Source organism: Argiope bruennichi, chromosome 11 (assembly GCF_947563725.1).
Source record: "Argiope bruennichi chromosome 11, qqArgBrue1.1, whole genome shotgun sequence".
In the NCBI taxonomy this organism is placed as follows: domain Eukaryota; kingdom Metazoa; phylum Arthropoda; class Arachnida; order Araneae; family Araneidae; genus Argiope; species Argiope bruennichi.
The window spans coordinates 40,337,158-40,351,569 of record NC_079161.1 but is presented as its reverse complement, the minus strand read 5'-3'; the positions used below and the strand labels follow the sequence as shown (position 1 = coordinate 40,351,569).

Genomic DNA, 14,412 nt, shown 5'->3' with positions numbered 1-14,412 from the left:
AACTAAATCATTTTAAGTTAAACAAAAAATTTCACATAGATAATCGAATTTCAGTTCACCGAAAAAATTGTCTGCGTTTTATGTTTTTGTTTGCACTTATTGTGAAAACTGTAAAGCCAATATTCTATCTGAAATATTAAAAATTCTATGAAGAATTTCTCAGATTTTTTTTTTCTGTATTTTATATCATTTTTACAGAAGAATCATAGAGGAATCCATAGATCAATCATATTAAAACATAGTCTAGTTCAAATGCATGAATCCGTATCTATGACTATAGTTCATATCTTCTGATTGTACCAATTGATTCAGCTCAATCAGTTTTGAAATTCAACAGAAGTCCTTCTTCATATATAAAAAAGAAATGCAATATCTCAATCTATAAATTCGGCATAGAGGATTAAATATTAATTATAGATAATTTTGTTACAGATGGTTTTTCCATCTCTGTCAAAATATGACCCTACTCTGATGTGTTCCTCTACAGACAAAATCGCTCTGTATCGTTATTATGACAGATTCATATATACATCTTTTATTGAAATAAAAAAGACATTGCAAATTTTAGCTTTCTCAAAGCCTTTGGTCCTTTTAACAAACAAATTTATCTACATTGTCCACCTAATGAGTGATACTAAGTGTTTTCTCCTTATTCGTCTCTTTTGTGCATGAGAATTGAGCCATTCTAAAGGTCAACATGGCTATGAGTCACTCTATAGGTCTGGGCTATTCTATAGGGTAACAGGACTATGAACCATCCTATAGATCAGGCGCAATCTGTAGGTCAATAAGGCTGTGAGTCGTCATTCTATAGGTCTTCAGAGCTATGAGTCATTCTAGGTCAACACTTTGAGAAGAAGATTCCTTTTTCAAAGTTTGATCTGTGCTCTGATCCCCAGCATTTCGTTCCTTTGGTCCTCTCATAGAACTACCAACAAAATGATTCTATATTATTCTACTAATGACTGTTACTACGTCTTTGTCCATTCTCCATGTCGCTTGTGTATGAGCATCTGCCTCAGGGAGTGAGCCTCCTCCCTCAAGGTGTTGACCTGTGCCCTAAGCACTGCATTCTCTTTCTCCAGGAAGCAGGCCCTCAGGGCTATTTCGTCCTCCCTTGCTTTTCTGGCGTCTCGTGACTTTTTGGCAGCCAAGTTGTTGCGCTTTCGACGTTCGAAATATTTATCGTCCTTCTGGTCGTCTGGGATGGGACGCTTCTCGCTGCGGGGTCGTCGTGGAAGAGTGGATGCCAGAGCTCTCGAGATGACTGGGGAAGCTGGAAAACAAAAATACTGTTGAAGACATTCAGTAACACTAACACTTTATTTAAATAACAGAATACAGAATTTTTCTTGTAGCAGTTTATGACCACCTTGCATGCCTTTTGAGAATGATTTCCAAATCAATAGATCGTCAACATCATCGTAAAAGGAAATAAAAACTAGAGAGAATACTATCCCGTCGATTTTCTCTTAAATTTAGACAATCAAGACCTTCTTTTCTGTTTTCTTTTTATCATCCTCTATGTTTCCTAAACATATAATTGGAGTATTCTGTGTAAAATCTTTGCTAGCAATCCTGAAGAATAAGTGTCCCAGCTTCTCGCCTTCTGCGTATAGCGACGTAATATGGTAACTTTTGCACTCCATAATATATAAAAAAAAATTGAATTTGTATTTTGTATCTACAGATTGGATATAAAATTTGATGCATAGTTACAATTTTAGCTATTGGAACGCATATCAAATTTTACTTATTTGAGTCATTACGCTTTTAAGTTATCGATTTTATACACAAGCGATCAATTTGCCGACCCCTATGACAATTTTGTACAAAATTTTATACACTAATTAAAATAACAATATAAATAGCTTTGAAGATACATCTGTGAATAAAGTTTCATCTATATAACCCCCCCCCCCCCCCAAGTTTTTTAATTATCGTGCTTAAGTGTATATGAATGGACAGATTTTCTTTAGGGGTATTTAATTCAAATTTTGATAAAATGATATGTCCTATTCACAGACAAAAGAATACGAAAAATGATCAAAATTTCGGAATATAATTTTTCTTTATGGCTATCATACTTCCTACTTGTATTCTTTGCATATGAGAAAGTAAAAAATATTGCACATTTTTTCTTACAATATTTTACAAGACTTTTTTATTTACAGGAACACTTTACGGGACTTTTGGTGAATAACTTTGATGTCGTTAGAACCTACCCACCGTGGTGAAATAAAATAAACAAAAAATTACCTTCGATTCTATGAGTCTAATGACAGGAAAGGACAAAATTCTCGAGTTGTCCCTACTGAATGAAACGTCATCAAAATATCACTGAGAAGAAGAGTCAAGCATTCGTATCTAAAGTTTGTCAATGCATTCTGAATCGACCACATTTCGATGATTCCATCTCATTAAGAGGTGAGAAGCGGAACGATGAGCGAATTTCCGATATTCACCTTTGACCTTGGATTTCCCTCATTAGATACTTTTTAGTTCAATTTCTTTTCCATGTGTATGTGAGTTTTGTGTTATTTCTGACCGCATTTTATTTTAACTTAAAATTTCGTATTGATATGGCTAGTTCAAGCGGTAAAAAAGCTTTCAGGTGTGGTACGAAGAAAATTTTACATAATATCATTAAATATTGTGACCAAGAAGCAGAAAACAGGGAATTAAAATATTGCCGAAAAAATTTAATAAACATGTAAAAAAAAGAAACAATTTAATATAAAAAAAGAACATCATTATTTTGTAAAAAAAGTAATTAACAAATTTTAAGAACAGAAATTTTTTATTTATTCTTCATAATTTAATATTAATGCCCCTTACATTAAATAAAAATTGCTCTGAAATATTTTACTTTGCATTACCTGTGCAGTCCTTTTTCCTTACTAATTATCTGTTATGTTTATGTCTCATAAAACCGCGTGTCTTCATTGTTAAGTGTAAATATCACCTCCTTTCATCTTCCCTCTCACCCCTATTTTGTCGAATTAAATCCATCCTAACGCATGCGCAAAAGCGCAGGGGGTTTTACAATCCGTTGTCAAACAGCGCTGGATGGAAACTGTTGAAGACGAATGCAGGTTTCGACATCGAAAAAACAATAATCTAAGCAAATATTTGTCTCCAATTGTTCAAAACCAGACCATACCGAAGTTCAAACTCTGTATTCTATTATTAATATATATATATATATATATATATATATATATATATATATATATATATATATATATATATATATATATATATATATATATATATATATATATATATATATATATATATATATATATATATATATATATATGTTTCGTAGGCAGGATGGAAAGGCCATAATCGAAGCATTCCCAATCCTTTGACTAGTATGAGTTTACTATCGGCAAATCTCAGGGACACACTATCAAAAATGTTGAAATTAGTTCTGATCTTCCTGGCTTGTTCCTAGAATGGTATACATAGGACTTTCCAAGAAATATAATTTAATGGCCAAAATATACTCTGATTTTTTTCTGAGGTACATTTAGATAGAAGTTGCTTCAACAAAAATATAATTTATCCTTAATTTCTTGTCCATTAAAAAATTATTATTGAAAATATATAAAAACATGTGTGTGTGTGTGTGTGTGTGTGTGTGTGTGTGTGTGTGTGTGTGTGTGTGTGTGTGTGTGTGTGTGTGTGTGTGTGTGTGTGTGTGTGTGTGTGTGTGTGTGTGTGTGTGTGTGTGTGTGTGTGTGTGTGTGTGTGTGTGTGTGTGTGTGTGTGTGTGTGTGTGTGTGTGTGTGTGTGTGTGTGTGTGTGTGTGTGTGTGTGTAGCCTGGTTGGTAAAGCCTTCTTATATATATAACATGATTGGTAGGGCGTTGGACGTGCATCCCCTTAGGTTGTGAGTTCGAACCCCGCCGGCCGAAAACTCTCCGTGTGTGTGCTGATTGACGCACGTATAAAGCTGTCGTGGTTGAGAGTAATGCCACTGGGGGTACTGGTTCAGAAGTGATCGTTCTATAATTCATGTCTAAATTACGATCTGTGACTGAGTGAATGAAATGCATAAATGAAGTCTGCCCCGTAAAAAGGGCTGTGACGCGCGAGTAGCCAAATCGTACTCTTGACCTTAGTTGGCGCTGCTGAAAAAACAAGAGACGCTCACTTGGTTTAAATCGCTGACAGATAACTGTCAGCTGGCTTGTAAAGTGCCGTAAGTCACAGCAACAATATGTATATGCGTGTGAACATAAATAAAAAATGAACAGCAAATTTAGGATAAATAAAAGGTAGATCAAAAGAATTAATGCATTAATTTTGCAATAAAGGGACGAAAACAATGAAGGCTGTGAACGTAATAAACATTCTTAAAATTAATCAATTTCTAAGCACTTGAATTCAAACTTCACATTAGCTTCTGAATTGCGCGAGTTTCTGCTTCCCTGCACTTCTTAGGGTCTACAGGCGCCTAAACGAAATTGTTTATTCTTTTAAAATTTGGATAATCCTTGTTTGAAATTATATAAGTCCTGAATATGTTTACATTCTCTCTATTTTTATAATTAACTTTATTTAATAATTAAAAGGACAATTTCAACAATGCAATACAATTCTTAAACCTCGTGGCCTCTTGAAAAAATTATAGACTACATTTAACGATTCTTAAGAAATACCAAAAATTTTTCTTTTTTATAAATTTTAAATAATTTTAAAATATGATGAAAATTTGGAGTGGCAGTTCGAAAGTAAATATATAAAATGATATGAATTATCCGTACTATTTTCATTTAACATGAATGGCAACACTAATAATGAAGTAATCTTTTTTATGTATGAATTATCCGTACTATTTTCATTTAACATGAATGGCAACACTAATAATGAAATAATCTTTTTTATGTATGAATTATCCGTACTATTTTCATTTAACATGAATGGCAACACTAATAATCAAATAATCTCTTTTATGTACCGAAACATAGTTTTTGAATGAAACAAAATCAACTATTTAGGAAATTTTCACGAAACTTCTACCGAAACCTACATTAGGCTCAACAATATTTGTTAATAATATCTAAAAAACTTATTCATTAGTTTGGATTTTTACAGTTAACAAACTATTTATGAATTTTGATTTTTATACGTAGAGATTATTACTCTTATATGAAGCCTTATAAATATTAAACAAGGTTAACAAATCAATCTTTGGTTGAACTTTACTACAGTAAAAGATAAAAAAATTGCAATTGGCAACATCATGCATCAACGAGTTAAACTGAACTCAATTCAAACTTTTTTTTTTAGGTTTTATGTAAATTCTCGTTCTCTCAGAATACCAAACAAGATTTATCGTTGCAAAAAACAACAAGTCATTATTATCCATTAAGCAGTCGATAAATATTACATGCAGGCGATGGCTTTTAACTCGTGCGCCATAACAAAGAAAGGTGGCCGGATCGCTTTCTGACCCGCGGAGGAGATTTTGACCATTCGTCCGTCACGCAACGAGCCGGGATTATGGCGCTCTTATACAAATATCGAGCAACTTCACATACAGATTTGGTGCAGGTGTGATGCAAGGGGTCAGAGGCAAATTGCGCCTCACAAATTGCTGACTTATTTGACTTCGGTTAGCAAATCTAGTTTACTACTCTATTTGGGGAAACAGCCTTCAGATTTCCAGTTATTACTTTTTTGCATGCATAATATAGAGGAAGTAAAGTGGCCGCCAAAAAATTCGAAATCGAGATATTCACGAATCTCCACATTAGTGGACCACCCTGAGTTCGAAAAACACATTTTCGGGAAATCTTCTTGTATTTTCTGTGACAGAGACTCGAGAACGCCTTGAACTTGACGGTTGAAATTTGGTATACGGTCTTTACATCAAATATACCGATTTCTATCAAATTTCAAGTAAAATCTGTTCAAAGGCAGTTCGTCGGTCCGGCTGTTACAATATAAATTAACACGATAACAACAAAATGAAGGGAGCTAGATAAGTAAGATTCGGTACAAAAATTTAACATCTACAGTGCAGACACCTGACAAATTTTCAGCTAATTCTAACAAAGGATCGATTGTCTGTTCGTCTGTACTTTCAGAAACATGTAAACGCGATAATTCAAAAATAAAATGACTTTAACTTATCAAATTTGGTATGAGATTTTTGTGATTACAAATGCAGTTTTGGATCAAATATTTGTTCCAATAGGCTGAGGAAAACGTGTCTGAAGCATAAATTCGGTTTTCGGATTCTGTTAACACTCGCTAAGGATTAATCGCCAAATAACTCGCCAATTATGACACGATAGATTCAGTAAAAATACTAAATTAACGCCAAAAATTAATATTTCATAACTATTGTATGCCAATGCCATGCAAGGTGTTCTCTGGTATGACACGCTTATTAGAGAATATGAGAGAACGTTTCAAGGAGACCACTCCCAATGGTTTATTATAATTTTATTATAATGTTTAATGAGTTTTTAACATTATTTATACTAACAGATGTGTCCATTTAGACAGGCTGTTATCTTGTTAATAATATCAGGAAACTGATTATCACAGATGAACTAACAAATCATGTTGTAAGAAATCTCATGTACATTGGCAGTGTGCTTAAGAAATAAAATAAAAAAAAAATATTCGTAGCACACTTCAGATGTACATATATCATGACATTAGAATTTCCGTTTCTTTGCAATCTGATTTTTCTCTATTAATCTTCACAAACATTCGAATAAAAATTAATCCCTAAAATCGGACTAAAATAAATATCCTCTAGTAACAACAAAATAAGAAAACGCAGTGTCGAATTCGAAATTAAAAAAAAAAAAAAAAAAAAATCCGATATAAAATATTAGCAATAATCTTCAGTTTGGCTCATGTCAGCATTAATATAGCATAATAAAAATTGCAGACCTCAGCTCACTGAGCTTTGCTATCTATTAATGTTTAGTTTTATTCACACGCTGATAAATCAGTCAATTTAAACGTAAAAGAGTACATGTCTCAGTTATTAGACACCGAAAGTAGATGGGATTTCGCATCCGATAATAACGTAGATTTAAAAAGCAGAGATATTTTTAACTCTGTCCAGTCTTACAGACAGCAGTGGACGATTAAATATATACTGATTCTAGAGTATTATACAAATATTTCTTACAATTCATAAACTTGGATGCTTTTTTATCTGTAGTATGAACAAAATGGGTACAAACTTACCCCTCTATTGATGAAAATGATTTTTGTATTCTATTAATTTGTTGTAATTATTATACTTATTTTGTTGGAATGTTGTTTTTGTTACTTATGGTACTTTACAAGCCCGCTGATACATCTGCCAGTGTTTTAAGCCGAGTGAACGTCTTTTGTTTTTTCAGTAGCTCCAACTAGGGCCAAAAGTACGACTAAACTACTTCATGCGTCACAATCGTATGTACAACCCCTTTTTACAGGAGGGGGGGGGGAGGCATTCACACACCTCACAGATAGAACACAAAAGAAGAACAACCAGACTCGAACCCGGGACGCCTTGATCACGGAGAAGACGAACTACCCCTATGCCAGGAAGCCGGCTGCTTTGTATTATGTATCACGTATCATTACTATACTTTCGTTATGTAGGATTTTTCTCTTAATTACACAAACTGTCCACTTTACTTATAATCTAACAGCTAATTCCTAAAGGTATATATTTCCGAATAAAAAATGAATAACGTGATATAAAGAATTATTTTAAGTTATTTAAATCAATAATGAGCTTCAGGAAGAATTATGAAGGTTAAATCTGCATACAGTACATTGGTCTTATTAATCTTGATTTATGATAAATTATTCTTAGACATTTTAAATAAAAGATGAAATCGCTCTCTTCTGCAACTGTAACTGAAACGAGTCATAAAGTTTTGAATTCCATTACATTACGTCAATCAATAGTCGCCTTGAGCAAGCACAGATCTTTTATTAATAAATCTCTTTTGATGCACCCAAATTAATGATATAAAAATGAATAAAATGCTGATTTTTTTTTTCCAAAAGAAAAATTTAGTTCTTCGTATTAATCCATTTCTAGCCTAAAGAGGCTCAAAGAGGAGTAGACGAAGTTCATTTGGATGTTAAATAAGCTTACATATGTGTCGAAGATTATTACTTCTTATTAACAACATTAACATTACTGCACAATGATTTAATCTAATAGATTTATATAGCATTTTGGAACAACATGGTGTTAACTCTAAAATCTAACAGCTTTAAACAATTGTACCGAAGTCAGATGAGTGGCTTCGGTGCAATTCATCAAATTCTATTTACTATTTCTTATTTATCTATAAATTTTACAATCTTTTCTCACCAGCACTCTATATTAACTTATCTCCATCAATTTGTTTACATTGTTTTACCTAGAGTAAAGATTTAAAGCTTCTTTGATAAACACCTATGACAGATTAGCTGTCAAACCGGGTATCGAACCGATCCAGTTACTCAGAAGCAAAACCTCTGCCATTGGGATAGCCGAGAGATTGCATCATTCAATACTTAAAAAAATTAGCATAACACAATTAAACTACAACGAAAAAATCTCAGAGATAGAGATTTACATTGATTATTAACCGATGCTTAGCTAAGGATTTCATATTTTGATGGCGTAGCGAAAAATTTGGCGACTTTCATGATAAAAATGAAAGTTCTAGGAAACGCAAGAGTAATGATCCTATTTTTAAAAGGAACCGAGATCTAGAAATTCTTTTGGAGAATTCCACGTGACGTCATATCCTATTGGGAATCTATAAATATCGGAAGAGATCAATCTAGAGAATAAAACTTTCTGGAGCCGGAAGTCTATATTGACTGTTGGAAAAATTATTGTTTGTTTAATTAGCGATTTGCTGTCTACCTATGTAGTCATTTTTTTTAAATATTGTTCTATTATTAATATCCGTCGAGTAATCGTAGATACCTATTATTCAGTTTGTAAGATTTCAGTCACCGTACTCCCAGAACACGTTATTTTGTAAAAACATGAAAAAGAATAAATTATTGTATTATTTCTATAATAAAATGTGCAATTAGTGAAGAATTTTTACGATAGTGATAAGTCATATCACTGACTCTCCGACCCACCCGAAGGCATACGAATAAGTAATACTGAATGACCGCCGCAACAACAACACTGGTGGGAACTGTGGTTTAGTCCTAAGGGCCCATCACCGGCCACGGTACAATCTTTCCCGAAGGAAGTACGTCCTGTCATCGACACGATAGTGGTAAAGAATTTTTTAGTACAAATTGTTGCGGGCAGAAATAGTAACATTAACGGGAATATAAAGTCTTAAAAATACACAAATGAACAATGCAGATTGATTTTTTTATTATTTTTTTTAAAGTACTATTTCCTGCGAAAGAAATATGCCATTAATTAAAAAACACTCCTTAGTAAAAAAAAAAAAAAAAAAAAAAAAAAAAAAAAAAAAAAAAAAACTTTTTTTCTTTTACTTTCTCGTATACGTAGAATAGAAGAAATGCAATGATCACTAAAAAATTCGAACTCGAGATTTTGACGAATCTTCGAGTTTTAAATCTCCCTAAATTCGAAAAACACAGAAAGAAAAAGTCCGTTCATCTCTCTGTGACGAGGATAACTCAAAAACACTATGAACTAGACGAATGAAATTCGGTATAAGGGCTTTGTACCAAATTTACAAATTCTTATAAAATTTTGCGTAATATATGTTCCGAGGAAGTCCGTCTGTCCGGCTGATCGAATATAAGTTGGCAATATAACTACAAAACGAAGAGAGCTCGATGAATAACATTCGGCACACATATTTAACATCTATAATGCAGATACCTGTCAAAGTTCGGGCCAAATCTAACTACGTGTTGACTGTCTGTCCGTCTGTACGTTCAAAAATATGTAAACGCGATAACTCAAAATTGCAATGATTTAAATATATCAAATTTGCTATGGAATTTTGCGACTATAAGTGCAGTTCTGCCTCACATTTTTGTTTCAATCGATTAAGATAAACGTGCTTAAAATACAAATTCGAATTTTGGATACTATTGACTACATTCCAGGGATTAATCGCCAAATAACTCGCCAAGATTAACAAAATATATTCAGTAAAATTGCTATATTCACGCCAAAGGCAATATTCCGTAAATATTGTATGCAAATGTCGTGCAAGGTGTTCTTTGGCATGACAAGTTTATTAGAGAGTATGCGAGAAAGATTTTGGGAGACTCGTCCGTTGGTAAAAGTTATATAACTTTTATAACATGAATTCATGTAAGGAATTATCTATTATATATCGCTCACACTTCTTCAATAAACACTGTTTTATGATTCTGGGAAGTTCTGTGAGATGGAAGGCGAATTACAGTCCCTCTCCTATACACAACCTACTTTGTGAAATTAAGACTCAGAGATCTGGTTGGCCAAGCGATGCGTAGAATATCCATTTTTCTTTCAAATATATTTCGATAAAATGAGTCTTATAAAAGCAAACATTAACACCTTATAAATGAAATGAAGGCAACCACATCCTTATCCATCCTTTTGCAATTCTGTATGCTGAAAACAAGAGATTCATGATTATGAATGTTCACAATTTTTGTATGATATCAACCTGTGGTGAAAGCTGAAAAGCCAGTTAACAACTGCGCTACCCGAGCAATTGCTTTTGAATCAGGGTCATGTTACTGGGCTGCGAACCCCAAGATCCCACTTCTGACACCAAATATGGAAGATTGTGATGTGCAAGGATAGAACCTGAGACCTTGTGGTTCGCAATCCAGTAACATGACCATGATACAAAAGCAATTGCTCGGGTAGTGCAGTTGTTAACTGGCTTATAAGATATCAGCACAACCCTATACCAAACATCATCAAATTTTCAAAACTGACCAGAAATGGAGATTTTATTAATTATAATACTTTTATTAAAGAGTGGAAGAGAAAGTTTTAGGATGGGGGACCATTTCCATTGGCTTTATAAAAGCTCTTATCTGAAACCTATAAACAGTAAATATAAAATTGAAGCGGATCATAACACACATAAAGCCCACCTGACTCTTATGATTAATCGCCAAAAAATCATCAAGAAACACATGATAAATTCAATAAACAGGCCAAATTCGCACCAAAGATCAATATTTCGCAATTAGACAATTATTTCGGCAGACCAATTATATACAATTAGGGCAAGGCATTCGAAACATTATTCAAGGTTCAAAATTTTATGGAAGGGGGGAGGGTAAAGAGGGGGCTAATACTTTTATCAAAGAGTAAAAGAGAACGTTTGGGGGTGGGGGACCATTTCCATAAGATTTAATTAAAGTTCTAATTTGAAACCTATAAGCAATAAATCTAAAATTAAAATTTATTACAACACATATACAACCCCACCTGATCATAGAAGCAAACGAATATTATTTACAGAAAACAAGTAGGAAAGGGGAGGGGGTGCTCAGTAGCGTGACTGAGCGAATGCGTGACCCGTTGCAGGGCGCGTGTCACCTGTAATCACCCGTGACGCCAACCCTCGGCCTGTAATCACTGTCCAGGGCCTGTTTCGCCATTGTGAGTTACGCTTTTGATTGTATTTTATTACGAACTGCTGTTTGATCTCTTGCAGCGTCTGCGAATTAGGGACATGATAGGTGAATTAGACGGTAAACAATGCGGCACGTGGACCTCTCTCGCATCGGGACATGTTGGGAGGCACTCGCTTAAAAAAAAAAAAAAACGATACACTTTTGCTTTTAAGAACTCACGTGCTGTTGTTACGTGATGAGGAATGCGCGAATAATGAGCGTTTTTGCTTTCTCGTATGCGTAGTACACAGAGAAAGAATTGAAATTTTCAAAAAAATTCGAAATCGAGATTTTGACCAACCTGAACATTACAGATCTACCTGAGTCTCAAAAACACATTTTTAAAAATTGACTATCTGTTTGTGACAAAGATAATTCAAAAACACTGTGAGCAAGACGAATGAAATTTCGTTGTTGTTGTTGTTTCTAATTGTACTTGTCATAAACAAGCCCACTGACTTTAGAAGTCAGTGAATTTAAGCCAAGGGTGCGTCTCTTGTTTTACAGTAGCGCCATCTAGGGACAAGAGTACGACAGAAACATTTATAACTCAAAAACTCAATGACTCTAATATATCAAATTAGGTAGGGGATTTTGTGGCTGGAAGTGCAGTTTTGTATCAAACCTTTGTTTCAATCGGTTATGGAAAACGCGTCTAAAGACACAAATTTGGTTTTTGGATACTATTAGCAGGGATTAATCACCAAAATACTCGCCAAATATCACCCGACAGATTTAATAAATATGCTAAAATTATGTCAAGAGTAAATATTTAGTAATTAATGTTGCATAACACCAATGCAATACAAAGTGTCCTCTGAGGTAACACCTTTATTAAAGAGTATGCAAGAAAGTTTTAGAATCCGTTGGCAAGCAACAGAATTTGTTGTGGTTTTTTTTCTTTGTTGGGATACATCCACTTAGGATACATACCACGAAGAATTCAAAACATCTTACAATTCTGTCATCAACGGTGTTGGAACTTATGCATTGGTAACACGAAATACCACAAGCAGTTTTGCTTGTTATTACGATACTGTACAATTCTTGGGGATATTCAATAGTTTCATGAAAAGTATACATCCATTTTATTTCTACAAAGGGTGTTCAAATGAAATGATACGAAACGACACTGTGGGTATAAATGAAAACTTTTTCAAACTATACATCATAGGCTTGAGCACAACGATCCCATTGATTAACAAGCCGTGGGATTCCTATGGCCGTGACGAGATCCAGTCCTTCACAGCGTCCTTGAGTTCGCCGTCCGTGTTGAAGCGCTTACCTTTCAGATGTTTTTTCAGGGAACCAAACACATGAAAATCGCAGGGAGACATGTCCGGACTGTAGGGTGGATGGTGAGCTGCTCCCACTTGAACTTGGCCAGTTCCGTGTGTTCCTAGAGACGTGTGGACGCGTGTTAAGGAGCAGAACCACGCCCTCCGTGAGTAACCCGGTCTTTTGTTCTTGATGGACCTGCGTAGTCTTCGGAGTGTCTCACAGTATACATCGGAGTTAATAGTTCTTTTGCGCTAGAGGAATTCAACAAATAGCGCAATTGGACGGCGCTCTTTATAAGAACCTCTACTCTCTTGGGCGTGCTCCGATCTACGCCGAAGACTCCAATCGTATCCTTAGATGTCCCGCTACGTTTTCCCTTAGCGGCATAGGGAAATAAGTTAACGGGTACATTGTTATGACGTTTCGCACCTTTTCATTTGAACACCCCTTGTACTATCATAGGATTAAAATATAGGAAATGTTTACAGCTTTTTCCCTTATTATTCTTCAAAAAGCTGTTTCTTTGCACGCACTCTTCTTTTGCAGGAAATGATTGCATCTGTAAAACGGGCATTTCACTTTCATAACCTGATCAGAAATTTTTTTTCAAAAATGCAGAAAGAAGTTTCTTTTTTTTTTACTTTCTAATAACTTTCCTTCTTTCTTATTCAGAAATATATTTCTATCTAAAGTTCCGAATTATTTTGCAACCATAAGAAGTATTAACATTAACTTTAAATTTAATTTATGAGTAGCTATTTCATGCGAGTCAAGTCTACTGAATATTGTCGTATTCAAGGAAAAAATCTTATCCTTTTTGTCGACCGTTACTGAAATAAATTCTATCTGGAACGCAATTTTTTACTTTCTAGTATACTTATTTTACAGAAAATATAGTAATCTACTAAAAATTCGAACTCGAGATTCTGACAAATTGCTACGTTGCTCCCTGAATTCGAAAAACGCTTTTTTTAGAAAATGTACGTCTGTCTGTGACAAAGTTAATTCAAAAACGCTTTGAACTTGATGGATGAAATTTGGTATAGAGTTCTTTAGATTTCTATCTACAGATTAAAATGCAATTAGCAAACATCTTTCTTTCTACATACTCCAGATTTCTATGAAATTTTCTGTAAAATCTATTCAGAGGAAGTTCATCTACTAGGCTAATCGAATACAAGTTGTTGTTTCTAATGGCACTTGCCATGGACAAGCTCGCTTAAATAAGGTCAGCGATTTTAAGCCGAGAGAGTTTGTCTCTAGTTTTAGTAGCGCCATCTAGGGCCAAGGGTACGATTTTGCTACTCACGCAACACATTCACTTGAAAAAGACCCTTTTTACAGGGGGGCATATTCACACATCTCACTGATAGAATAGATGAAGAACAACCATGCCCGAACCGGGACTCGAACCCAGGACGTCCAGATCACAGGGAAAACGCACTATCCCTATGCCAGGACACCGACTCGAATGCAAGTTAACACGATAAATGCAAAATCTCTGATTTAATGAAATTCTTGCTTTTCAGTATA

At 34.3% G+C, this 14,412-nt stretch overlaps 1 protein-coding gene across 1 annotated transcript in view; it reads right to left on the bottom strand.

Annotated features, from left to right (window-relative positions):
- Window positions 1–971: 971 nt before the first annotated feature.
- Window positions 972–14,412, bottom strand: part of LOC129956521 (hepatic leukemia factor-like) — a 29,671-nt gene continuing 16,230 nt past the window's right edge. The window contains exon 2 of the mRNA XM_056068443.1: window positions 972–1,276. Coding sequence (XP_055924418.1) covers window positions 972–1,276 — 305 coding nt within the window. The remainder of the gene's footprint in view (window positions 1,277–14,412) is intronic.